Genomic DNA, 25,876 nt, shown 5'->3' with positions numbered 1-25,876 from the left:
TATGAATCAAAAGTCTTGAAATGTATATATTATTTTATCCAAGAATTTCTCCTGAATGTTGTTCATTCCAACACTTAAACAGTGAAAATTTGGGGAAAAAATGCATCCCCACTAACAGGGGATTTATTGCATAAATTTTATGGACATCCATATAATATAATATGCTACAACCATTAAAAAGAATGAGATGGATATGAATATGTATATAATCTATATTTATATAAACCAATGTTGTGAGAATGCCTGAAAGCTTACACACTAATAAATAGCAACTCACTCCAGTATTCTTGCCTAAAGAATTCCATGGACAGGGGAGCCTGGCAGGCTACAGTCCATGGGTTTGCAGAGTCGGACATGACTGAGCAACTCTCACTCACTCACTCAAAAGTGTATCTGTTATGGGGCTTTCCCCCACTGTTTTGCATTTCTTTTGTATTTTTTATACAATAAGAATATATTCCTTTTAGGAAAACAGTAAAGCTTTTTCCATGTTGGAAAACAAAAACAAGTTGCTCTTAATTCTTGCTTCCTGCTCTTGATTGCTTTCACTTCTGGAGGAGTTATTAATTTCCAAATATATGCAATCCTTTTAAAACCATTCCAAGCGACAGTCCTCAGGGTCCTCCACCTCTCTCTCCCAGAGCCCGTGCATTTCTTCATACTGGGCTCTGATCCACTTTGCAGCTCCCATTCTGTCTCCAGTCTTTACCTCGCAGGCTCTGGCTCCAGTCTCTGTAAAGAGAATGCAGACACACAAGCCAGCTGTACCTCTGATGGGACCTACAGTAGAGAGAGGTATTACTTTCTTTGCTTTACTTTTGAGTCTCAGTGTTGTTGCTCCACATCAAGAGCAAACATTTGAAGACTACAAATAAGAAATCAGAGCATGTTCAGAGCCAGTTTGGACGTTTTTCTTTGGCTCCTCTATTGGTAAATTCTGCCCATGTTGGCTTCATCCTGACACCCTTCTGGTTCAGTGACAGCTTTCTGCAGTTCAGTGAGCCTCTTCCTAAAGCTCCTCTGAGCCTCCCTGGCTCCTGGGGCAGGGCGCCAGGCTGTGAAAGCATTTCACACCGAAAGCAGGGGCTCTGCTTGCAAGGGGTCTGGTGTTAGGTTTCTTAGGGAGTGTATCCCTTCCGGGAAGAGGCAACCCGGAATGCCTGTGTGCCCTACATATATAGGCGAGAGATGAAACATCCAAGCAGCTGGAAATGCAGCACATTTCTTCATTAAGCATATTTCTGGCTCTTGTTTAGGTTTCTGGTTGATTTTGAGGTTTATATCTTTTCAAGTCAGTCTTAAAGATAGGTTCCTGAAGATAACTTGCTGTTTTATTGTTCACCTCTGGTTGTTAATTTAGTGACTGAGGGAAAAATAGGGCCATTATGGAACAAAAAGACTCTGCCTAACACATATGTAATAACTCTTATGCCCAGAATGGATCTGCCTTGAAGGGAAATGCTCTGCTGCTATTCCTTTAGTTCAAATATAGAGTAGTCACCAGGGAAGCGTGGAGACCCAGGTGCTGGTTTTATCATTGCCTCTGCTATGAGGCCTTATTTATTACTTGGCATTGAGTCTAGATATTTGTTTGGACATTAAATGGCAATAGAATATAAATATTACCTTTCTAATATCTGCATTTCTTTTTATTTCCAGTCAAAATGACATCATGTCACACAACCATTAAAAAAAGGAAATTAAAACCCCAGAAAATATGTTAAAGCACTGCATTGAGTCACTGAGCCATAAAAGCAAGGGGACTCTGAGCTCTCATGTTAGAATGGCACCCAAAGCTCTGTTCCCTTGATGTTGGGGAACACAACTCTCTTGCCTTTTATTCCCGTTGTTTCCAGGGGTACCTATTCCAGAAGTTAAGGAGGACTGAGGAGTATTTTCTCTAAAAGGCAACCTGGCAAAGAGAAAATTCAGTTCTCATAGCTGAGAATGCATTTATCTTGATTATACGATTTTAATTTGCAAATAAGTCCTCTTAAAGAGATTTTTCTTTATTTGATGTGTTTTTGAAGTGGATTAAAGAAATGACAACTAAAGGCATGAAAAGGCCACAATCCACATATATATTTGGTTAAGATTGACTCATTACCAGATGTTTTGATTGAGTTTTGTAATCTTGTCCTTGTGAGTAGTATATTAAATCTGGTTGTATTATTCTAAATTTTCTTTGCATGTAGCCATGTGGACATTTGAACCCTGTAAATAGCTTTGTATAACCAGAGCTTTTCTGTCTTCACCAGAACCTTGGTTGAAGCCCCAAGGGGAACGGCTCTGTGTAGACTGGTTCTGCATGGAAAGTTGCTGGTTTCCTTTAGGGGAGTTGGAGATTGTGAGGTTGGGAGGGAACCCAGAGCCATTTATAAGCTGACCCTACATAAGGCCACATGAAGTGCTTTGATGTTTTCTAAACTATTATTTAACTTTTCCTTTTTGAAAAGTAATGACTCCAGTGTTACTGAGCCTCCATGCATGGATCCTATGCTTCCTCCCAGTACCCATTCCCCGGTATCCTGTCGTAGCTGAGAGGACCCTGCTGAAATGTCAGCTGATACATCTGCCCTGCAAGCTTGCTCTGCTGTGCAGAGTCATTTAATCTCAACTTTTGTGCATTGATAGGGAAGTTTCAGACTTCCTGTAGTGTATGCATGTACACAGCTCCATGAGGTCTTATTGAGCTTTCTCGACTAATATGTATCTACCTCTCAGAGTGATCAGGGCAGGAAATCTTGAAAGCAAATGTTTGTGGCCCCGCAGTGGTCCGGCCGGTCTTTCAGCCCACGTGTTCCTGTGGAATGGAGTGTGATGCTAGTGTCAGAGGAGCAGAGGGCTGACCCACCATCTGACCATCAAGGAGGCAAGAGGATGCATTGCTGAGCAGGAAGAAAGCCTGGCCAAGGGAGCTGGATCTGGGTTACAACCCTACAATCAGAGCAGTTCTCTCTCTTTAGGGCGAGATTATGTACACCTCTCAGACAGTTTATTTTTAATTTATTTATTTTTAATTTAAGGATAATTGCTTTACAGTGTTGTATCGATTTCTGTCATACATCAACATGAATCAGTCATAGGTACACACATGTCCCCACCCTCTTGAAACTTCCTTCCTCCTCCACCCCACCCACCCCTCTAGGTTGTCACAGAGCACTGGGTTGAGCTCCCTTGCATCATACAGCAAATTCTCACTGCCTGTCTATGTTACATACAGTAATATATGTCTCACTGCCACTCTCTCAGTTCGTTCTACCCTTTCCTCCCTCCCGCTGTGTCTACAAGTCTGTTCCCTATGTCTGTGTGTCTGCTGCTGCCCTACAAATAGATTCATCATTACCATTCTTCTAGAGTCCATATATATGTGTTTATACAAGATCCTTGTTTTGCTGACTTACTTTACTCTATATAACAGGCTCTAGGTTTATCCACCTCACTAGAACTGACTCAGATTTGTTCCTTTTTATGGCTGAGTAATATTCCATTGTATATATCTATCACAACTTCTTTATCCATTCATCTGTCAGTGGACATCTAGGTTTCTTCCATGTTCTGGCTATTGTAAACAGTACTGCAGTGAACACTGGGGTAAGTGTGTCTTTTATTTTTAAGGGCTACAGTTCAGTTCAGTTGCTCAGTTGTGTTTGACTCTTTGCGACCCCATGGACTGCAGCATGCCAGGCTTCCCAGTCCATCACCAACTCCTAGGGCTTGCTCAAACTCATATCTATCAAGTCAGTGATGTCACTGACATCATTTAAGGGCTTTTGTGACATAAAAGAGTTAATTCCTATCATCATCATCTGAACACATGGGAGGTACTAAAAATGATTATAGAATCAGTGGACAATTAATTATCTTGTGGAATTTTTTCCTCTTATTTTTCTTTTCCCCTGTTCCATGTGGCATGTGGCATCTTAGTTCCCTGGCCAGGTATTTAATGCATGCCCCCTGTACTGGGAGCAGTGTCTTAACCACTGAACCACCAGGGTAGTCTTATCTTACGCAATTTTTAAAGTACCCTCATTGGTCCCATTTTATTATTCTGATTTAAAAATGGAAGCTTTTCATCTTTGGGATTATGAATTTTTCTAAACCTCTGAGCCTCTCTTTTTCTGTTACCATCTGTAGCTGGTTTGGGATAACAGCCTCTCAAACCCTATTCAGAGTGTAGACTAGGTGTTTGGAAATGGGGTGACGTGAGGGGCTCTCATTACTGCAATCCTTTTGCAGTTGACAATTTGTTTTTTCTTTTTACAACCTCAGATACTTATACTTTGTGACTAATCACGTCTGATTAAGTTTTATTCTTTCTCTACCGAATTCTCAGAATTGTCCCAAATTTTGAGGGGAAAAAACTGACTAGTTACATTTCTTCTGGCGCCCCCTGAGCCCTGTGCTTGAATACAATGAAGTCACTTTGTTGAAGGATTAACTTTATATTACATTCTTGCAGAGTAGATGTATGTCCCTAAGGTACGACTACCCCCACTGATGAAAATAAATATACCATTCTTTATGATTCCTCCCCGTTACCTTCTCTGTTGATTTTCAGAGAGTTTATGAATAGTCACATATTTATTCAACTGGCCGAAAGTATACTACTTATTTTTCTTATGGTCTGTAATAACCTAGGCAAGGTTATTAAAGGGTATACAGACCCCTTTTAAGGCAAAGTTTCTTATGTCATTACTTTATACAAGCAGGTCAGATTCCATCTTGGGAACAATCTCTTGCTCTTAACCTTTTTCTCTGATTATAAAAGTAATATATGTTCATTGTGGAAAATGTATACAATGCACAGCACAAAGAGAAGGAAGAAAAGCACTTTAAGACTCACTTCTTAGAACTACTGTTAAGCAGTTTATACACAGAAACCTTTTTCTTTCTTCTCTGTATATGTTCATTAAAAAAAAGTAGCCATACGGCAAAATGCTTCTGTGATCTGCTTCTTGGCATAGCAATATACTTTATGCCACTAAATATTTTTTCCCCAAAGCATTGCTTTTGAGGACTCCATCATATTCCTATGGGTGTGCCATAATTTAGCCATCCCCCTCCCTAGACTGTTAATCAGTTTTCAGGGTTTTACTTTTTATAAGTAATAATCTTTATCAGATGGCCCTTCTCACTTGGTAATTGGTTTAATACTTTTCTTTAGTCAGTGCAGTCAGAGAAATCATCAGGCAACTTTGAATTAAGACAATGAGCTTTGCTTACATATCTTTAGTGTTAATCTTTGTTTACAGCACTGGACAATGCCATCGAAATATTCAGTACCTAAATTGAGGGCAAGTTAATAAAAAATATGAGTGTAGAGCAAATCATAGAGGCATGGGAAATAAATTAAAAGCCTTTGTCCCTCTACCTAAAATATTTCCCCTCACATAGCATACTTCCATAGACTAGATGCTTATTTTTCTTTGAATAATGAGTTTAATATATCTAATTCAGTTACTGTTTGTGGCAGCAGAATGACTTCTCCTCAGCTCTTTAGCTATTAGTTCTATATGATATTTGAATCAGTTCTTTTAATTGTGGATACTAAATGTCAGTCTTTCTGCTGTGAGTTGGTCCTGTAGTCAGAGAAATACATCCTCCCCTAATACATCAGACAGTCATTCAGTTAACAACCACGAGTTTCTTGACACAGTAGGAATTAATTCATTATGCAAACAGCTGAAGGGGTAGGTCGACAAGTCAAGTTTTATTGGTGGCTTACACTGAAAAGTAAAACCAAGAATTAGACTTTTCAGCATGCTGAACTATATCTTTAGGTATTAAAATAATACGTTTAATTGCCTAAAGCTGTTTTTATGGTTAAACATCTTTGTTGGCAATTGGCATTATGGGTGGGAGATATGTAATATACAGGTTAACCTAGGTGCTCATTCCTGTTGCTCTTGTGCATTTCTTGATTAAATACTGGGGATTTTATGAGTCACAGCCCCCCTGCATAAAGAATTCTATGGCTTTTTCTCTACAAGTCTAATTTGAAAAAAGAATTCTTCTCAAGGGTTTAGAAAGTGATTCATAAAATGGGAGGAATAATAAATATTATGCCTTAACTCATATACTAGTATAGAGAGGTTTGGTTCACTTGGGTGTAATTTTAGCTAATTTCCACAAGAGACAGATTGAAAGTTTACCATTTGGAAGTGGTAAGTGGGAGAAATGGCTAAATCTCATATTTGCAAAAATGATTACATTATCTTAAATGAAAATGCTACTATATTAACAACTTCAACAAGTACTGCATTTGGGTAAAAGAAATCTTCTTAATAAAAAGTTGCCTGAAGTTCACTCCAACTTAAAATACACAAGTGAGGAAAAAGTACTTACTCTGATTTATATGTCTTTTGGAGGTGTAATTATTGGCTTTTTACTCACCTATGTAAAACAATGTACTTTTGTAAATGGATTTCTGGCCACTTTATGCAGCCTTTTTTCCTTCATTTTTTTTTTCTTACATAAAAAGTAAGCACTGTCAATCAAGGAATTTTAAGGTTTATTTCCTCTTTAGAAATGATTGATAGCCTTTTAGATTTACAAGTTGACAAGTTAAAGGGTTCTATTGGTATAATTATGTACTAAATTCACAGTCTTTCAATTTAAATGTCCTTTTAAAACCACAAGATTATCATACCTGTATTTTGAAAAGTGGGCCAGTCAGTTTGGGTTGGTATACAAATTGCTTCCATTAGCCTTGGGACCTATTTGAATTTAATACAGTTTTTTAAAGTTAGCAGTAGTATGAATCTTAGTTTTAAAATTTAGGTTAATGGAAATGCATTTTAAGTAAAGCATGTGGCACCTTGTTTTCTAATGTATATAGCAAAATGTCTTTTTATTCAGTAAGGGAGAAACTATGTGTTTGAATACTTTGGTTACACTAAAAATAAAAGAACAAACCCACACACCCACCCATCACTTAGAGGAGATGAGGGATGAGGTAGAGGATGGAGCCGCCATCTTTTTCTGGTCAGGCAAGGAAGGCTGGCGATATTTCATATCCTGGGGAGCAACTTTGCAAACCATATACCAGAGTCCACTTTGTGGCGAGTTGAATTTAAGGATGCTTTGAAGAAAGTGTAGTCAATTAGGGTACAGAAAGACCCACTATCTCCACAAATATTATGCTCTTTTTTTACTCTTTAAAAATTCATCTTGGATACCCAGCTGTTCTAAGCTAGTTGCTCCATAGGGGTTAGCCTTTTCCTGAAATAATATTATGTTGGTGCATCAGTCTGTCATCTTAGATGTGAGGGTGTCATATCAAGGGCATTTTCAATACCTGTCTCTTTTCAGAGTCTTCCAAGAGTAGCACAGGCTTTGCATACTGAGAAGATCCAGTCTCCTGTGCCCATCGCCACACTCTTGCTTAATTGCCACCGCTGGCATTGAGATCCTCTATCAGCTGAAGGCCACTCAATATTTTGTAGCTATGCAGATACTTATGCCGTTTATGACTGTAAACACCCTTGGACAAGCCTTCCAGTGTTTTAACCCAACCTTCTGACTAAAGGAAATCCTATAGCCTCATATCCAATTCCATTTTACTCTCTACCTTCAACAATGTAAGAAATACGGAATTTGGCCAGAAGAGCAGAGTTCAGGACCTGCTTCTCATGTTCTTTAGAGTGAGTCAGTCCCCACCATGGTAAAGAGCAGGAATTAGATGGTAGAAGTGTTCAACAAAAGGGATCATCTGTCCATCATTTTACGATCTAATTCAAAAGTATCAATGAAACCTTGGACTTCCTAGTTATTTCCACACCGTAAGTGCTGCAAATCATATGCTGCTTTATTTCCTGAAATTGTTCTAATTGTATGACTTCTTCATTGCAGCGCTCAACGAACCCACCATTGATTATGGTTTCCAGAGGTTACAGAAGGTTATTCCCCGGCACCCTGGTGACCCTGAGCGTTTGCCAAAGGTAGGATACCTTCTCTTTGGTTTGTAGTCTCTGGAGATGTGGGCTTGGATGATTGGCAGAAAGCTTTGCTACCGATAAAATTTCATAGAGAAGCAACTCAGTATTTCTGTGCTTTGTGTATTTAGTACAGTAAGGTAAGCAGTGATCAAAGTAATAAGCACTCATGTGCCAGGTAGTGTTGTACTTATTTGTACTTGGGTCATTGTACATACATGCTAAGTTGCTTCAGTCATGTCTGACTCTTTGTAACCCCAAGAACGACAGCCCACCAGGCTCCTCTGTCCATGGAGATTCTCCACACAAGGATACTGGAGTGGGTTGTCAAGCCTTCCTGTAGGAGATCTTCCCAACACAGGGATCAAACCTGCATCTCTTAGGTCTCCTACATTGTCAGGTGGGTTCTTTACCACTAGCACCGCCTGGGAAGCCCACTTGTGTCATTTCTTCCTCTCAAAAATCCTTGGAGATTGGTACCATGACCACCTCTATTTTAGAGAAGAAAGTAACTAAAGAGAGGTTAAATCAATTGCCCAGGGTCACACAACATGTAAACTGCTGAACTGAGATTCAGATCCACGAAGCCTGGCTCCAACGTCCAGATTATTAATCATTCTATCATATCATTTCTCAAGAAGAAACAGAATATTGCTTTCTAGCCCCATGACAATCTTTACTTATTCCTGGTGAGGGGAGAACAGCTAGAGCTCAAAGGAAAACATATTGGCAGATCTTGCATTTGGGTCACTGAGACATGAGCCTCTTCCCTCCAGAAACATCCCACCTAAGATACAATTGGGAGAAATTAAACAGAAATGCCAGTCAGAGAAATATATGTCATACAGTGGTCTGTCATTAATTGCCAGTGCAGAAAAAAGGAAATGCACATCTGTTGGCTTCTCTTCTGTACCGTTGTCGTTGTCAGTGTTGAGATATTCCCATCTCTGTAGATACAACACCATGCATAACAGAAAACAATAGCCACATTTAACAAAAGGACAACCAATGCTGTGTGAGGACTCAGAGGAGAGAATGCTAAATGCTAAAGAATGTCAAAGGGCAGGACGATGCACAGTGAAATTTCATTGACTACACAAGCCACAGTAAGTCTAGAGATACGTCGTCTCCAGGTCTGTTTCCCCTCATAAAGCACCTACAAAAATGAAATTGACATCCTTCCAAGCTCAGCAAACTTCTTTAGGTGATCAATTCATCATCGCATCTTACCTGTGGGGTCTGCTGCATGGGGGGGGGGGTGGGCAGGGCCACCTGTCAGAATGGGCTTTGTTCAGGAGAAAGCTACCCCACCCCCTGAAACTGATGCACAGATATGAGGGGCGGACAGGGTGGTGAGGCGCCCTGCCTGCCGGAAGAGAGGAAGAATTGTGACAAGCAAAGTCTGTCCTCTCCTAAGCCTGGGAAGAACTACAGAGCCTTCAGTCTCAGCCCTGAGTTCCCATTACAGTTTCACCTCCACTAGGTGCCATTCACCTTAGAAAAACTTCCTGAGAGCATTTCACCTGAGGAAGAAACCCTATGATGTGTCAGTCTGTTCAGATCCTTGTCTTTGCAAGGGGCCTCCACCTTACACCTCCTTCCCTTTAACCCTGACTTATTCTCGGTGAGCAATTAGAGAATCTAAGAGTAATAGTGACTCTTCCTCTGCTTCTGCAGCATAGGTGTGCCATGGAGAGAATTATCTTTAGTTTTCTTTGTCTGGCAAGAACCTAGCTCCCATGCATTTCCTATGGGAAAATAATTGATAATTTCATAGCACAAGGATGTAATTAATATGTGTCCACCCAGTGGTCAGTACCTAAGGTTTCTGAGTGGTAGAAAGAAGTCAGGAGTGCATAGCAGATTCTTCCCATTGTTTCCACTTGGAAACCATTTTCACTTTCATTTGGCATCTCTCTCGACTCTGCTGAAGGGACTGGAGAGTCAGGTTGGGTGAGGTGGAACTCAGAACCATGGCACCTCCAGCTCTGTCGTCTGGGTCAAAATTCATTTTTGCCCCATAATTCTTTACCACTCTATTCCTCAATTTCCTTATGTGTCAAATGGAGATAGTAATATTTCCTTCTTTGGGGGGTTGCCTTCATCACTTATTTATCACTCAACAAAAAGGTAGCTATGATTATTTGCCAGCTGTGAGAATGAGACTCTGACTTTGGAGAGCTCTCCTAACCAATCTCTGCCACTCAGGAAATCCCAATCTGGGTCAGCAGTGGACTGTATGCTTTATTTTCTTTGCCTCAGTTTCTTCATCTATAAAATGGGGGTAAAATAACATGCAGACATTACCGGGATCACATCAGGATAAAAAAAAGTAATCCCGTGTGTTACATGGTATAGTTTCTGGCGCACGGCTGCCATTCTATAAATACTTACTGAAAAAACAGGAGACAAATTTGGTTTAATGGTTGAGGTCTCTAGCTCCCACGCAGTACTAATTCATAAAGAAAGGAGAGAAACAGGAATATATGGTTGAGTGTTGTGTATTTGCTTTTAAAAACATCTTCACGGTTGCACATCACGTTCAGAAACGTTAAACAAATAGCCCAGGCACGTGTCTCTTCGTCCCTGGTGGCCCAATGGTGAAATTCCCAGCCCTGCTTTCCTGGGTTTGGGAAGAGTAATCAAGGACACAATGGGTTTGTGTGTTAAGGAAACACTCCATAGCTTGCATCCAGCCACTGCGCCGTGCGAGAGCTTTGGCCATAGCCCACCCCAGGAAGCTCCCTCTGTGACTCAGATCAGAGTGGTGTCCTCTTGGCTCTGAATGTGAAGGTGGAGTGAGAGTTCAAGAGCAGGGTCAGGAAGTGGCGGATGGAGCCAGCACGAGGTATTCCTGTGGACCTGGGAGATTTATAGTCCTGCTGTCCATTGTTTGAGGGATGAAAACGGGCTCCGCCTTTCTTAGAATCGTGGTCAGTGTTTGTCAAACAGGAGTGTTTCAGTGCGCCATGGACCACACACCTTAAAAAACAAACTCCACTTTATTAAACCCATGTGTTTGTGAATAGACAAAGCTAGATTCATACAACCACCCACATATTCTGTCAAATGAAACTGCTCCAAAGACCAAGCAGACAGCTTTCCATAATAATATGCCTTTGTATGCTGGCTTGCACTTTTTCAAAGAACTTGTACATGCTTTGTTTTATGGGAGCCCCTCTTGTGAGAGAAGTCGGGAAAGCAGACCTCATTCCCATTTACCAAATGAGAAAATGGGAGCAAGTGGGAATCCTTCTCTGTAGATGATTTTTGTCCCCAAAAGCTACCATCAGGGATAGTTGCCATACACACCGATTTAAAATCCTGTCATTATGCAAAGCCCAGGTGTGACTCGGTTTCGTTTCTCATGTGCGTGTGGAGAAGGGCAGGCTGAGGGTTTCCAGCTGCAGCATTCTCTTCTGTCATACAGATGTGCCTACCTCTCTGGATTGGCAGGAGGGAGAGGAACTTTTGACCAACTTTGGGGTGAAAGTTGACTTTTCTTATCATGTGGAGGTGAGGGGGATGGCGACTGTGGTCACTCAGAAGCTCTGAGATGCTGAGATGCAGGAGGCCCTCCAGAAGTACTGAGCAAGGAGCTGGCCGTCTCTGTTTTGAAGGCCAGAGGTGTCCCTGTCCCGTTTCAGTTTGCCAGCTGTCTTCCTGAGTGATCCGTGAGCATCAGTACCGAGGCATCGCGCTTGGCCGGCATTCGCATGTCTGCGGTGAGGCCCAAGGAATCGGTAACATGTACGTCGTGCCCGCAATGTGCCTGGCATGGCTTTATCAAGGTTTCTGAAAAGCATAGCGGTCAGGAGGGGAGACTCAGGTTAGGTGGACATGGATTTTGAAAACCGCCTGCACTGTCTGTGCACGGACTCACCCTTCCCAGACTCAGATTCCTCCTTCGGAAAGCAGCTGCCCCACATTGTGGCTGTTGGGTGTTAATGAGATAATTTATGCAAGGGGCCTCTCGGGCGGATAGCGAGACTTCAGTATATGGGGGCTATTATTCCTGGCAAGATGGGTACACCCCACATCACAGGGTCAGAGTTTCCAGAGGGCTGGCGGTGTGCCTCTCACAGCAAGCACATGGGAAAACTAGGGTTTGCACGCAGGGCCTCGGGCCTCGCTGCATCAGGTTCCCATTTCCCTCCAATTCTGGAAACCCAAGTGATTCTGCCTTGAGGCCACAGGCTTCTCTCTCCTGTCCCTCGCCTAACCTCAGCCCCATCCTACTTAAACATGCACCAGCTTTCTCTCTTTTCCCTGCCCAGAGGGGTTGGCATGGGGACCTGCACAGGGTAAATGTGTCTCTTCTCCAAGAGCCAGTCCCTCTTTTAGAGAAAATAAAGCAGTTTGAGAAAAGTAACAAAGGCGGCATTTGTGTATTTTGCTTTATGGAGCTGAAAATATCTGGTAAATTGATCCAGTGGGAGTAATAAATACACATTACTTTATCTTGTTCTTCATGTCCTATACCCTTGAGCCTTGATAGAACAACACCACTTAATAGACTTAAAAAAGAGTAATTACACTCATTGGTTGTGTGATTTTTCAGCCCTCCCAGCCCTGCCTGACCTTCTAATTTAGCTCACCGTGTCTAACTAATGCATTTATATTCATCTTTTATGAAGCATGTATAGTACAGAGTTGACTTTAGAGCCTTTCTCAAGCTGTCCTCCCCACTTTCCAGTCTGGTGAGCAGGGAGGAGAGTGGGGTGTCTCCATACCTCTGTGCCTATAGATAACACGTGCACACGGCACACAGCATTCTTTTTGTTATCCTTTATGAAACATAATATAAAGTATTTATTACATTTTTTACTTTAAAGCTTTTATACATTCTAGCATTATTTACAGCTAAACACGCAGGCAAAAGATGCAAGTGTTTTTAAAATGATTACTGTTAATGTTTCTGCTTGTCAGAAGTGCTTAAATTTTCCTGCACTTTGTCTAAAAACTTAGTACTGTTGTCTTTTAAGCACAACACATTTAAAAGATCTTGCAAGTCAGATTTGCAAACACTGCTGACAGTTTGTGATGAATGATATTGCAAAATTTGCAAGATGTTTGTCATTTCACACAGCCGACATATTAAGGAACAGATTAAGAAACACGAAACCCCTACAGAACACAACCATCCCAAACGCAAACCCAAACAAACCTCAACCAAACCTTGAACCCAGAGAGCACACACACCGGAATCTCTCACCCGGGTTTTCTCTCCCTACTTCCCACTCAGCCAGTGGAACCCAATTGTTCTCACTGCATTTTCTCTCACCATATGGTCTCCTCATTACCATACACTAAGAGTCCATATGGGAAACTTGTGAAATGAACTGTATTCATTTTAACTGCCAGATGAGCAGCCTTTTGCTTTGCAAGCTTAGCTTAAGTCATCTGCTGTCTTCATGTTGTTATGGCAACAGGGCACCAATAAAAAATTCTAATCTACTGTAAGTGATCACAGTATTTTAAGTGCTTGCCTATAACTGCCCTCAAAGGGGAGGAAGAAGGAGGGGGTTATCTTTGTCCAGGGAGCAAGGGTGGTTCTTCATTCCAGCAGGTGTCAGTAAAGATGCTGGTGAGACAGAGAGTGAGGTCCCAGGCTGGCTGTGGAGTAGGTGCAGTAGATGCTGACGGTAAGGAGGTGGGCTGCTGAGGCATGGATGGTACTGAGGAGGGGCTGTGGACCCTTTGGGCAGGTACAGAGAAAACACTGAATGTTAGAAACCATAGTTCTCCCATTAGAAATAAGACTGCTCGCATGGTGCAGCCCGCCATGAATAAAACTCAAGGTTCTGAACCACAACATAGGCAGCAGATCCTTGGGGTAGCTTCTCATTCACTGGTGTGCAAAAAAATAACAATCCCAGCCTCTTCTTCCTGTACACGGGAATTAGTCATTTCCAACACCATGCTAATTAAGAGTACCTTAAAGTAATGGAAGTAGGCAGCAACATCCTTAAATATAAATCATTTTCACCTCCACAGGCCACATGATATGTTTCATCTCTGTCGCTCTATCTGTATTGAAAGTGAATGTTTATAGTCTCAGTTCATCAGTTCGCATTAGCCTCATGCTGAATATTTAAACACAGAACAATCTGAACACACCATGAAGGAAGACAGTGACTGCACTTTCATTTGGAACAGCAAGGGCTCATCTAATAATAATTTAGTAAATCAGCCATTTAGTGGCTCAGTTGTGCACTGCATTGTGCCAAATATTATTCAGTTCCACTGTACACTTGCAGAATGGAAATTCAGATGCTAGTCACAGGCACTGGTTTTGCTCAATGCAGACACGAGACCCAAAATCACCCGCCCTAAAGATCGGCCGTGTTTAGTGATTTATCATAAATACAGAGCTGGGGCAAAATTAAACTGGAGTCGGCTGTATACCATGTATTCTAATTATGTTTTTATTGTTTTAGTCTTTATGCAAAGACTATCTGTAATTCAAAACCTGCAGTTGCATCAGTGAAAATACAAATAAGAAATCTTTGCATAACCACATTGCCTGTTAGCAGAAAAGGGGATGACTGAGGGTTTCAGAAGAGGAGAAAGAAAAACCCTATGTCTTTATCTTTTACTCTGTGACACCGGCCCTGCTCTCTAATCCTAATCATTTATTTGTTTTGTTTTTAAGAAACTCTATTAACATTATATCTGGGAACCAAAATGACTCAAAAAAAAAAAAATACAGTAACAAAAACAAGTCATATGGTATATTCACCTCTTAGGAAAAGCATGCTTGGGTTTGATTCCAAAAACCATTTTGTCTCTGCCTTTTCTTGTCAAAAACACAAACTGTGGAATGCAGTTCTTTTTTACCCCTCTCTCCTCTGTCTCTGCCAGAAAACTCACAGGCAAATTCCACTTCCCCATTTTGATAATATGCCCAGTTTAGGGGCTTGGTGTCCCCTCCTACTTATGCTTTTATCAGGGGAGTTTAACCTAGTTTTGTGTGCCCTTAAAATTGTATACACAAGTGTGTGTGTGTGTGAGATGAGTATGCACACACCTGCATCACACATTATTTTTCTGGGGAGGGAGATTGTAGATTCATTAAAAAGGCCATGACTCCCACAGAAGTTTTAATTTTCACTGTGTTACTTTATGTATGTTATCTTTAACTAACCAACTCTGCAATAAGTTATTCTGTCACTATTGAATCATGCCCAATTTAGAGATGAGGAAACTGAGGCTCAGGACAGCTCGTGCAGCTGTCGATAGAGATTTTCCATTTCCAGATTTCCTCACCATTAGTCTGTTCAGAGTCTTTCACAGGGTTTTGCAGGCACATAATCCACATTGGCTCTAAGAATGCACATAGTTTGCCCAAATTCTCTGGAAAATAAGGAAGGGTTATCACTGCTATCTCTGCCTCCTGCTCCGTAAGCCTCACTGGCTGTCTGCTGAGCTTGAAGCTGGTCTGAGTCCACCGATGAGGAAACGGAGGAAACCGAGGGTTGCGTTTGCAATGCTGAAAGTGGCCGAGCAGGTTTTGAGTCAATGCTTTTGGATTCCAGAGCCCGAATCTCTAAAGCACTGCCTCCTAGAATTAAGAAATGGGAATTGTAAGAAAAAAGGCAGTTTTATAAACCAGATTTTTAGAATTTCGCAAGTTCAGCTAGGGGGAGGAGGAAGGTGGTAGCAGGGTCTGAGGGTAGCTCACAGATGGCTGAGTCAGGGGAAAGAGGCAGCAGGAATTAAAAATACAGTACCAGGAGATAATTCTCTTTCTCTTTAGCCCCCGAGTCATCACGGCAGGGACTTGTAATAACAGCTACTCCAATAGCCTGTATTCTTGAGCCTCCTTCAAGTCCTTTTTTAGCATGGAGCTCTTGATGGGTGGGTGCGCACGCATGTGTGTGGGTAACTTTAACCTTCATATCACACCCTGTGTACAGAGGCTTTGAATATAATTACTCATTAGTTCAAGGAGAAGTCACAGGGGAGGCACAAGGGGCTCATTTCTACCCAACACCCTTCTCTTAAAGACCAAAGAAACAGAGACACTAGGAGGTTTCCGGCCATGCTTGCTGTTTTCAGCCTTGAGTAACACTTCAATTAAACACTGGAGTAATAAGAACCAACAGAGCCCCAGCAGTCTTGAGGCAGTGAATTTTAATTGCAGTTATAGTCAGGACCATCTGTAAAGCTTTGGGAATCATCATTTACAGATACCATTCGTCTGGAGGTACATGCAATAACCAATGATGTTCAACAATTTAAGAAGCCAAAACCAACTCTATTTTTGCCTCCCTTAGATATCTTTAAAGTTCAGCGTAGTTCCAGCCTGCATGCATCACTTACTCAAGTTGAACTACACGTACTTGTCCAAAAATATAAATATACACATACATTTGTATACACACACGCCAGACACACATACACAGACATACGCCGACGTACATAAAATGAATCTCTTTGTTTACTCAATGGTCCTCTTACTTTCAAACTAGATATTTATTCTCTCTCACCCTAGGGAAAGGGAAGCCACAGCCAAAAGACAAAGAGAAACACAAGTAGTTAATTTCTGGCTTTCGTGTTTCTAAGAGCCCAGGCCTTGGCAACTTAAAAGAGTTTCAAGGGTAATTTTGACTCTAGGCAGGTTTTGTTTCATGTGCTGACTTTACAACCTAGCCCTGAAAAAGGCACCTCTGTCCACAGCCTTCTCTTTAAGCAGAGACTTTCATCCTGATCAGAAAGTCGATTTCCAAGGCCACTCAGCAGGACCTAACCCAGAGCGTTGGTCTTAAACCAGTACAATGAATCGGAATAAGAAGAGCCAGCCAGAGGTTACCAAGTTCAGCTCTGTACCTCCAAGCAGGTCATATCCACAAGGGTGCAGACACCATTTTTCACTGTATTTGTGGCGGGAAGCACCCCAGGCTCCCATTCACCAATTACCATGACACCATTTAGAAGAGAATGCCACGAGACCAAAAAGAAGCGGGGGAAGCCATTGTCATCACTCTCCTCAGGAATACCTGGTTTCACAATTTATACTTAACTGCTGACACTTGAAAAGTCGAACATTTTGGTAAAATGAATCAAGCTGTAATGTTTCTTTTATGAGATCCCCTTGCAGGAAAGGGAGGTTTGGCACCTCGTGGAGACCAAGCTTAGTTATCCATCATAGTAAAGTCAGCTGTCCTAGCCGGCTTCTCAGAGGTCACGCGATCGAACCAGCAGCTCTTACAACTATATTATTGCTTACGGAACAGTAATTGAGGCACAAGATAAAAATTACCTGGTCTAATAGGCAGCGAACAATTTTCACTCAATAAAATTATAAGCCAAATCATTCATTTCATAACACTCTGGCTAATTTATTTGTTGACCTTTTAATATCCATAGCTCTTCAGTGGTATTAACTGCAACTCAGACAAAATCTCTTGTTCATTTCACTTTCATTGATTTTTTTTTTCCATTGAGGCAATAACAGCTGCCTGAAAACAGCCTTTTTCTTTCCACTGTAAAAGTCAATCATGTAAGTTAGTATGTCTTACGTTGATATAGCTGCGTTAGCTTACAACTGCCTTAATTCCATGTGATTAAGAAGTCTTCTATACCATGCTTCTAACAAACGCAAAGCTTTCTGGTGCACCTTCAGCCACGTGGCACAATGATACCTAACATACGTTTGAGAAGTAAGAGGAGTATCATCTAATCTAAACACAAAATCGGCCTCAAAATTAGAGGATGTTTGGAAGCACCCCTCCCCTTCAAACCTCTACAGTGTCTTTAGAATACTTTTGAAGCCTCTTGTGTGAATAGCAGTAGACCCTTTCAAAATACTTAAATCCTTTGTTTTGAAAATTTCTGCAGATTTTGATTATGGTTTGAATTTTATCTTTCTTTAAAGGCTATGGGCAATGAGTGTGTGTTGGAATGCTCCTTAAGCTTCAACAGGGGCTTCTTATATAGTAAAATGCTCTGAAGTCTTTAGAATGCAGGGTTGTAAAATATAATTGTTACACATTTGGCATTTTATGCCTCCCTAGAAATAACCACTTGCTACCTACACCTCATCTATGTTCCTCCTTTCCATTTCAATTTACTCTAAAGTGGTCCTTAGCCATAATGAGAATGCCCCTTTCAACAGAAACATGTTTAATTATATCCATGCTAAATGTAAGCGACACTTCTCAGTCATAGGGCTTCTGAGTAAAGAGTGTTTAAAGTGTGACACTAAAGGCTTATAATGATCTGTGGTAAGCTCCATTTTGAGAAGTTCATAATACCAGAAAAAATGAAAAATTTAAGGAATGTCTCAGAGGATTGGAAACTAAACAGTGCTCAAGTATTATTTTGGTTTGTTTTATTCTTTCCCTCACCGCCCTCATTATAAGATTTTTTTTTTTTTTAGGATGCAGAGTCTACTATTGTGGAATTTTCCATTTGGCTGAATAAACATAAAGGAAGTTGGGATAGAAAACTACCCTCCACAGAAATACCTTTCAGTACAACTAGTATTTATTGTGCTGTACATACAGCTCTGTGGGAAATGGGCTGCCAGAAACTTCCAATCAATTTTTCAGCTCTTAGACTTTCCAATTAGTGTCACCCACACTTTCAGAAGCAAGTGGGGAAAGAGCTGGAACTTAAAGGCTAATAAGCTGAATTACACTGTTCAAAATTTGAACCCAGTGTAAACTCCAGAGTGAGGAGGTGCATGGAGTCAGTGCTGATTTCATTGATAGGTGCTTATCGACTTTAAATCAGGAGTGATTTTGCCATTCTGATATTTGGACCCACTGTATCTTGAATCCCCTGATAAGGAAAGCAGATTGGTGATAAATGGGTGTCCAGGAAATGTGCAGTGACAGGAAAGTACTGTACTTCTTTCATAGGAATCACCCAAGTCAACTTGACTTTGATAATTGATGCTTATCATTTAGCTTCTGTTTTCTGCATCCCTCAAAACATTATTTTCTACTTGAGGGAGCATAAAGCCAAGCACAGATTGTCTTCTGAAATTACTGAAGCATCCCTGGGCTTTAATTTTATGAGGGAGTTTCCAGAGTCTCAAAATCTGATTCTGATATTTGAAATTAATGTTGTGTTGGTAAATGGGTACCCATCTGGCTTTATGAGTTGGTCTATATGTGTTCTGAATGGAAGGGAGTTCAGGCCATCTCCCCTGCTCATCTGGGTTTGAATTACTTAAAACACTGAACTGGATTTATAAATGGGCTCAGTATCAGATGGTTAGACACCCTTCCCACTCTCCCTGGGAGGCTGGGTGGGCACAGTGAATATGCGCTTATTATGAAGAGCAACACATTTGGGATCAGATGCCGACGATTCACATGGAGGGTGAATAATCCTCAGAGATTTTACTGTCATAAAACAGAAGGAAAGATGAGTTAGCCATGTCTGCATATCAGATATGATATGCCTTGTTCCTGAGAGTATGCAAAAACCTAAGTATTTCTAAGCGTCTAGGAGTACAGTTAATAAAAGGCTAATGTACATCAAGACCAGCCTCATGTTGATAGCAGCCTATAACTTGAGATAATGTCTGTACCCGAGATGATTCATTATATTAGTCACAAAATTAAAGTGTAAGTACAAGCCAGCAGGAGTGAAGGAGCAAATTCACTTAAAAAAATGATATAAAAAACCTCCCCAGACTTGACCTTTGGGAATTTATATATTGGATTAAAAAGTCTAGAGCCAAATGGGGCACCAAATTTAAGTCTTCTACTTTTATAAACTATGCCAAATATATGACTTGGTCATTTCCTCATGTAAATTAAGCACATACGTTTAAAAATCAGTACCTATTTTAGACTCTTCAATAAGAATTTCTCAAGGGCTGTGGTTTGCTGAACACAGTGCTAGGGGCTTGGAGAAGGAGATTAAGACATAGCCATGACCTCAAAGTACCTACAGTCTAGTTGTTGGAGGTTGAAGACTCGCACACGTAAGAGCAGAACAAAATGACCCTACAGAATCTACTTCTGTGTGGCTCTGGGTGGGGCAGTCAGCACTCTCTTTCAGAGGAATGAGAGAGGTTAGAAGCTGGAGTCTCAGTGAAGGTGGAATTAGTTCTGATAGGATAGTGTAAGTATGAAGAGTTCAGGCTCTGATGTGTAACAGGACTGAGCTTGAATCCCTGCTCAGACATTCATTAGCTGTGTGACCTCAGGGCAAGTTGGTGGACCTCTCTGAGTCTGTCTCCTTATCTGCCAAATGGTGATACAGAGCCTCACCATGAGGACCGAATGAGTTAAAGTCTCCCTTCCAAACACAATAGTTTTCTTTTCCACCACCATCAGTACCACATTCATTACCAGACTCTACAGGATGGGAAGGCATTGCAGATGGACACAGACTGAAGCCAGTGTTCCAGATGAAGTAAGAGCAAACGAGTGATGGTTTGGAGATAGGAGGGGGCCCAGCATGTTCCTTCTAGACTGAGGAGGTCAAGCTAGCCCAGAATAGAGAGCAGTTCTTCAGATGTATAGGGAGAGGAGGTTGAATAAAGAGGGGTGGAGATCTTTTGCAACCTCCTAGGAACCCTGTACTGTAATTCTGGGAAGATAGGGTGCATTGAAAGGTGCTGGAGAGGAATGTTGGTGTGCGACTACTTGGGCAACAGCAAGTTTAAGAGTTATTTGCTAACTGACTGGGTTGCAACATGGGAAGTAAAGCCATATCTTCTCACTTTTTTGTAGCCCATTTGCTATTTTTATCATTAAGGTTCCAAAACATAGCAAAACTTATGACAATTGTACTTGACTGTTCCTTGAATCTCTCCAGTGTTTCTACTAATTCTAAACAGATTTAGTATAGCTTATCCATTTTTTCTCTCCAGAATCCCATTCACATAATCATCAATGGTCATAGCAAGGCAGGTAATGACCAGTTTTGATTGTGAAAGGAAATAGGTCAGTAAAAAGTTGTTGTTTTTAAAGAGTAAACATTTTCTATGTCTTTAAGAGAGAATAAGTCCAAACTTATGAAAAGAAAAATAGTCTGACTCAGGATATAGGTTGGAGAATAAGCATTACCTCTATAAGGAGACTCTGGGGCTTTTCAATATTTAGGGTACTAGTATTTGTCTTCTTAATTGCCCAATGGGATATGTATTTTTTTAATCCAAGGATAGGATTAATTATCTTGGAAGAGTCTAATCTCTACCCTCATGTTTTAAACTGCAAGCAGGGAGTCGTTTTAAACATTAAGAAGAGAAGAGAAAATCTCTCTTGACAAATAAATGCTTTGAAAAATTAGATATTAGTACTAGTCAAATGCTCTTTCTTTTCAGAAATATTAAAATTGCATATTAGAATGGAAGGATCCTTATACGATGTCACAAAAAATAAGACTTTAGGAACAGTTTCAGAGACAAAAGATTATATGAAACATCCAGCTCTTCCCCTTATGGGAAATTTCTCTCTCTCTTTTTTTTAACATCCCAGGCTCAATCATTTCCTAATGTGAAGTTACAGATTTTTCAAATTACCATATAAAACTGCAAAAAAATTACACTTGTGACCACCGAAGAGATCGCATATACTATCAATTTGATTTTAAAAGGCATATATCTTTTATACTACCTGTCATTTTTATAATGCCTTTTACAAATTTAATCAATACATTTTAACATTCTATATACTTTAAGTGCAATATACAATAAATATTCAAGTTTCATCTTAAACATGCTTTAGCCTTTAAATTGTTAAAACTGCAGTGCCCTTTCAATCTACTTACATAATGTCATAAAATATACATTTCAAGGTAAATGAAGTCAGCTACTTCAATTTAGTCCCTCAAACTGGTAGTAAATGAGAGGTTAACACTATGGTGCCAAACCCATTATTGAGTAAATTTAGCACCTTGGACAGCTCTGTAAAATCTTTATTGCTTTCCTGACCTGCTCGTCATGTTCTGTCTGTGTGTTCAGTGGTTCTCAGCTCTGATTGAAAGGCAATATATTAGATCCCCAACACAAACACGCTTGGGGGCTAGTTCACTGGGAGCCTAATGACATGGAGGTGAGAGCAATTTTCTGGTCACCGAAATCCAAGCACCTTGCAGGTTCGCTGCACTAACTCATAGAGGACCCAGACATTTCCTTTCTCCTTCCCATTTGTAGAAATAACTAATAGAAGCTGAATCACATTGGCCAAGCTGAGCCAAAAGCCGTCTCCCCCTTAAGCCCCAAGTTGATACCACAATGAAGGACACTTTAAAATAGGCAAGATGCTATTTAAGAGAGTCACTTTCAGGACATGACATTGGGTTCACTGTCCTCAAGCCTGCTGGTCTGAAGCAATGCTGGGCTGCTGACCCGACTACAGCAATGTGCCTAGTGGAAAGCGTGTCCTGGCTCCATGGATTGAAGGAGGAGGCAACTCTAGGAAGTGAAGTTCACGTTTCATTTTCAGGGAGTTGAATACTGATGAGAACTCTGGGCATTGAGTAAGGAGAAAAAGAAACAAGTGAATTATGTCATCAAAACCTGTTATCACTAAAAATATCAGTTTAAAATATATATCCTACCCTGATAATTGGAATTTTTCAGGTACAAGAACTTCAAAGATACTGGAGTTTATTGGAACTTGCCTCCTCCCTGGTCCTGTGAAATTAATTAAAATAAGCGCTGCTTGAAATCCTCAATGATACTGTTTCAAGATTGAAGTTCACAAATGCAGGTTCTAACTGCATACCTCATCTTGCTTTTGACAAACAACAGTCTTGTATTTTTTCCCTAAAATGAGAAGAAAGAAAAATACCTTCTTTGCCAAACCCAAACACTGACATAAATATTCATTTGAAGAAATAAAGAATATAGACCGAGAGAAGTCAACTTTTAGTATATAAACTAACTTGACCCTGTTTTGTTTTCATCTTTTCTAAGAGCCAGGTAAAGCCGTGAGGTTTTAATGAAAGCAGTGCGGGCTGAATTTGATCTGGGGATAGGGTTTACTGTGCCCATACCATAGTAAATTATTAACTGCTGCGGTCAGACAGCACTGCAAACAAAAATGTGGTAGGTTATCTTGTAGCTTCCATTAAAAAATAAATTATTTCAGATGGATTGATTCAAACCCCATTGATTATATAATGTTTTCCACTCCTTATCTGAAAAATAACAGAACTGTTTTGTAAATGGGGTATAGCAGCAGCTTAAAGCACGCATAAATGTTTATTGAGAACTGAAAACCCCTCTACCTCATTTTTGAATTTAGGACATTATATATGTCATAAGTAGTTACTGCAGTATGACAACTATTTTATCTTATATTATAGAGAATTTAAAATTGAAAAATGCTAATATGTATCTAAAAGCTTGTCATTTCAAGAGTTGTTCAAGAATTTTTGAAGAGGCTATGGTGACAGCAAAATGAATGTAATTATATCCCTATTTTGTGATCAGTGTCTGCAGTATGTGAAAATTGAACAGTACTGCTTCTCCATGCAGAAATCTATTGTGTAAAACATTTAAAGTTAAACTTCTTCTTGAAACTTTACCCAGAGCAAAAAAAAAAAAAAAATGTAAACATATCTTCTTGCAAATCACCTCTGATAATCATACCATGCCTTCATGTTTGGTTCTCTGATAAACCTCCATTTTATATGTATCAAGCTTAGCTTTTCTTTTCACACTGCAGTATAAATGAATCTTCAGAAAATTGGGGCTGAATAAAGGAACAATTTCTTGTGGTTAGAGTGAAAAAAATTACCACCACACATATTTTTGTAGAGTGCCCTATATTATTAGAAACAGGCATGCTAGCTAAATATGGGAGTCCACCTAAATGAAAGGAGACATTTTTTTCTTCAACTGGAGTGAACAGCAGAGCATAACACCTAGGAGGAGGATGAATGAGCAGTTGGGGAAAATGACAAACAACACTGAAATAGCAGAGAATTGCTATAAAAGAAGCAGACTCTGCCAGTCATGACAGTTAGTGCAGAGGGAGCTTCTGGGGGCAGGAGAATTCTTTTGTAAGAACCTCTGACAAAACAGCACATCACCCCCTGATCTCATGACTCTGCCACACAAGGGAGATATACAAGAGGAGGCTAATGCCACATGCTTCTTACTAGCTGAAGACTGATTGGAAATCTCTTGAAAATGACCTGTCTGATAAGGTCATGGTTCCTGGAATAAGCAATTAAGTGCAAAATAAACACATCTTAGGGATTCATAACATGCACCAACTGACATCGATCGTAGTAATCTAGTAAATGACCTTGCAATTGTATTCAGCAATAAACATATGAGTGCTTTATCGTGCTTATGGCAGACTATTGAGTGATGTATTTTATCTTGCAGTACCAATGATGCTCACCTTTTGACTTGATTAAGTGTGTATATGAACAGGGATAAATTGGTGATTTAACACCATTCTGGGGTTCCCCAAACCCACTGCCCTTAAAGCAGTGTGTTGGCAAAGGATGGTGAGAGGGAAAATAGAACATGATCATGTGAAAAGATAATGACATCCTGCCTTCACTCAGAGGACTGTATCTGCTTTTCTCCTTGACAGGAAGTGATACTCAAAAGGGCTGCAGATCTGGTAGAAGCACTCTATGGGATGCCCCACAACAACCAGGTGAGCGCGCTGGGTCTCGAACCTTCCACATTCAGCTGAAGCTCCCAGAGTCCTCGTTAGAATGAAAAAGTGTGAAAATTGTAAAAGTGCTTTCGTGAGTTCAGAGTAAAAGTCATTCAGGCCTAACATGTTGCAAAGCCATTCGGTTCCTCTCTCTTCTTTTGTAAATCTTTTATTGCCTTTTCTAGGGAATAATTTTTCTTATGAGAAAAGGTACTTTATTTAAAAGGAATCTCCTGTGGGAATATAGTTCATCATTGAAGAAGAGTTACTGGTGCTCAATTTCGAGAAAATTTAGGAGGAAAAGGGGGGCTTAATTTCTTCTCCTAAAAAGTGTAACAAGGCCTGAACATTGTCTGCATCTGTTTCATAGAGCAACTCCATGTTTCTGATTCAACTTGCTCAGGAAACTACAAGTCTGAGATAATCCTTCCTTTCTTGTGTTGCTTGAATCGGTTGGTGTCCAAGGGACACAGCCCTACTAATACTTAAGGACACACTTAACACACTAACACTTAAGGACACTTAACCTTCCCTTAACTTCATCCAGGGAGATGAATTTCAGGGCACGTGTGCACACGTGTGTGAGAGAGTGACCCCAGAGTTTTCTGTGTTACTGGTGGGGAAGGGAAGGCCCCAGGTTGCTATCCTGTACTGCAAGGTAGTATGGAGGACTGGCTGAGTTAATCAGCTGTCAAAGTCACACAGAGTTATGCAGCCCAGCTTTGTCCTTAGGGAGGTAAGTGTCCTTAAATGAGGTCTTCACCTCTCTAAGCCTCGGGTGGCCCATCTGAGGTATGGGCTTGATGATGATGAGACTGAACACACAGGTTTGTTGAAAAGGTTGCAGCAGTTAGTGCAGTTAATCATGGAAAGCCCTGAGTGCAGCCTGCAGTAAACACTTGGGTTGTGGTACTCCCAGGAATGTGACTGGGGCAGTTAAACGGGATGTTCCTGTTACTTTTCAGGAGATTATTCTGAAGAGAGCGGCTGACATTGCAGAGGCTCTGTACAGTGTCCCTCGCAACCACAGCCAGCTCCCGGCACTCACGAACACCTCGGTCCATGCGGGAATGATGGGCGTGAATTCCTTCAGTGGACAACTGGCCGTGAATGTCTCCGAGGCGTCGCAGGCCACCAATCAGGGTCAGGAGCCCTCCCTTGTTCCCACCCCCACCTGGGCTAATTTCCTTGCCCCCTCCCAACCTCAAGCTACCTCTCCCCATTTATTTGACACAAAAGAGTTTATTTAAAAAAAAATTCCCCCCCCCCGCAAAAAAGGGAGATTCCTGGGTCTGTGTGTATCAGATATTATTGTAGACTTTTGGTTCTAGCCATCATGTCTGACAA

At 40.7% G+C, this 25,876-nt stretch overlaps 1 protein-coding gene across 8 annotated transcripts in view; it reads left to right on the top strand.

Annotated features, from left to right (window-relative positions):
* Nucleotides 1–25,876, top strand: part of EBF1 (EBF transcription factor 1) — a 429,858-nt gene that overhangs the window by 387,540 nt on the left and 16,442 nt on the right. For all 8 annotated transcript variants that reach the window (XM_019965325.2, XM_070793931.1, XM_019965323.2 and 5 more), the window contains 3 exons: nucleotides 7,855–7,943; nucleotides 24,461–24,526; nucleotides 25,495–25,672. In XM_019965325.2, coding sequence (XP_019820884.2) covers nucleotides 7,855–7,943; nucleotides 24,461–24,526; nucleotides 25,495–25,672 — 333 coding nt within the window. The remainder of the gene's footprint in view (nucleotides 1–7,854; nucleotides 7,944–24,460; nucleotides 24,527–25,494; nucleotides 25,673–25,876) is intronic.

The sequence above is a fragment of the Bos indicus genome, chromosome 7 (assembly GCF_029378745.1).
Source record: "Bos indicus isolate NIAB-ARS_2022 breed Sahiwal x Tharparkar chromosome 7, NIAB-ARS_B.indTharparkar_mat_pri_1.0, whole genome shotgun sequence".
NCBI classification, from domain to species: domain Eukaryota; kingdom Metazoa; phylum Chordata; class Mammalia; order Artiodactyla; family Bovidae; genus Bos; species Bos indicus.
The sequence above is the reverse complement of the archived record's forward strand: the minus strand, read 5'-3'. Positions and strand labels throughout refer to the sequence as shown.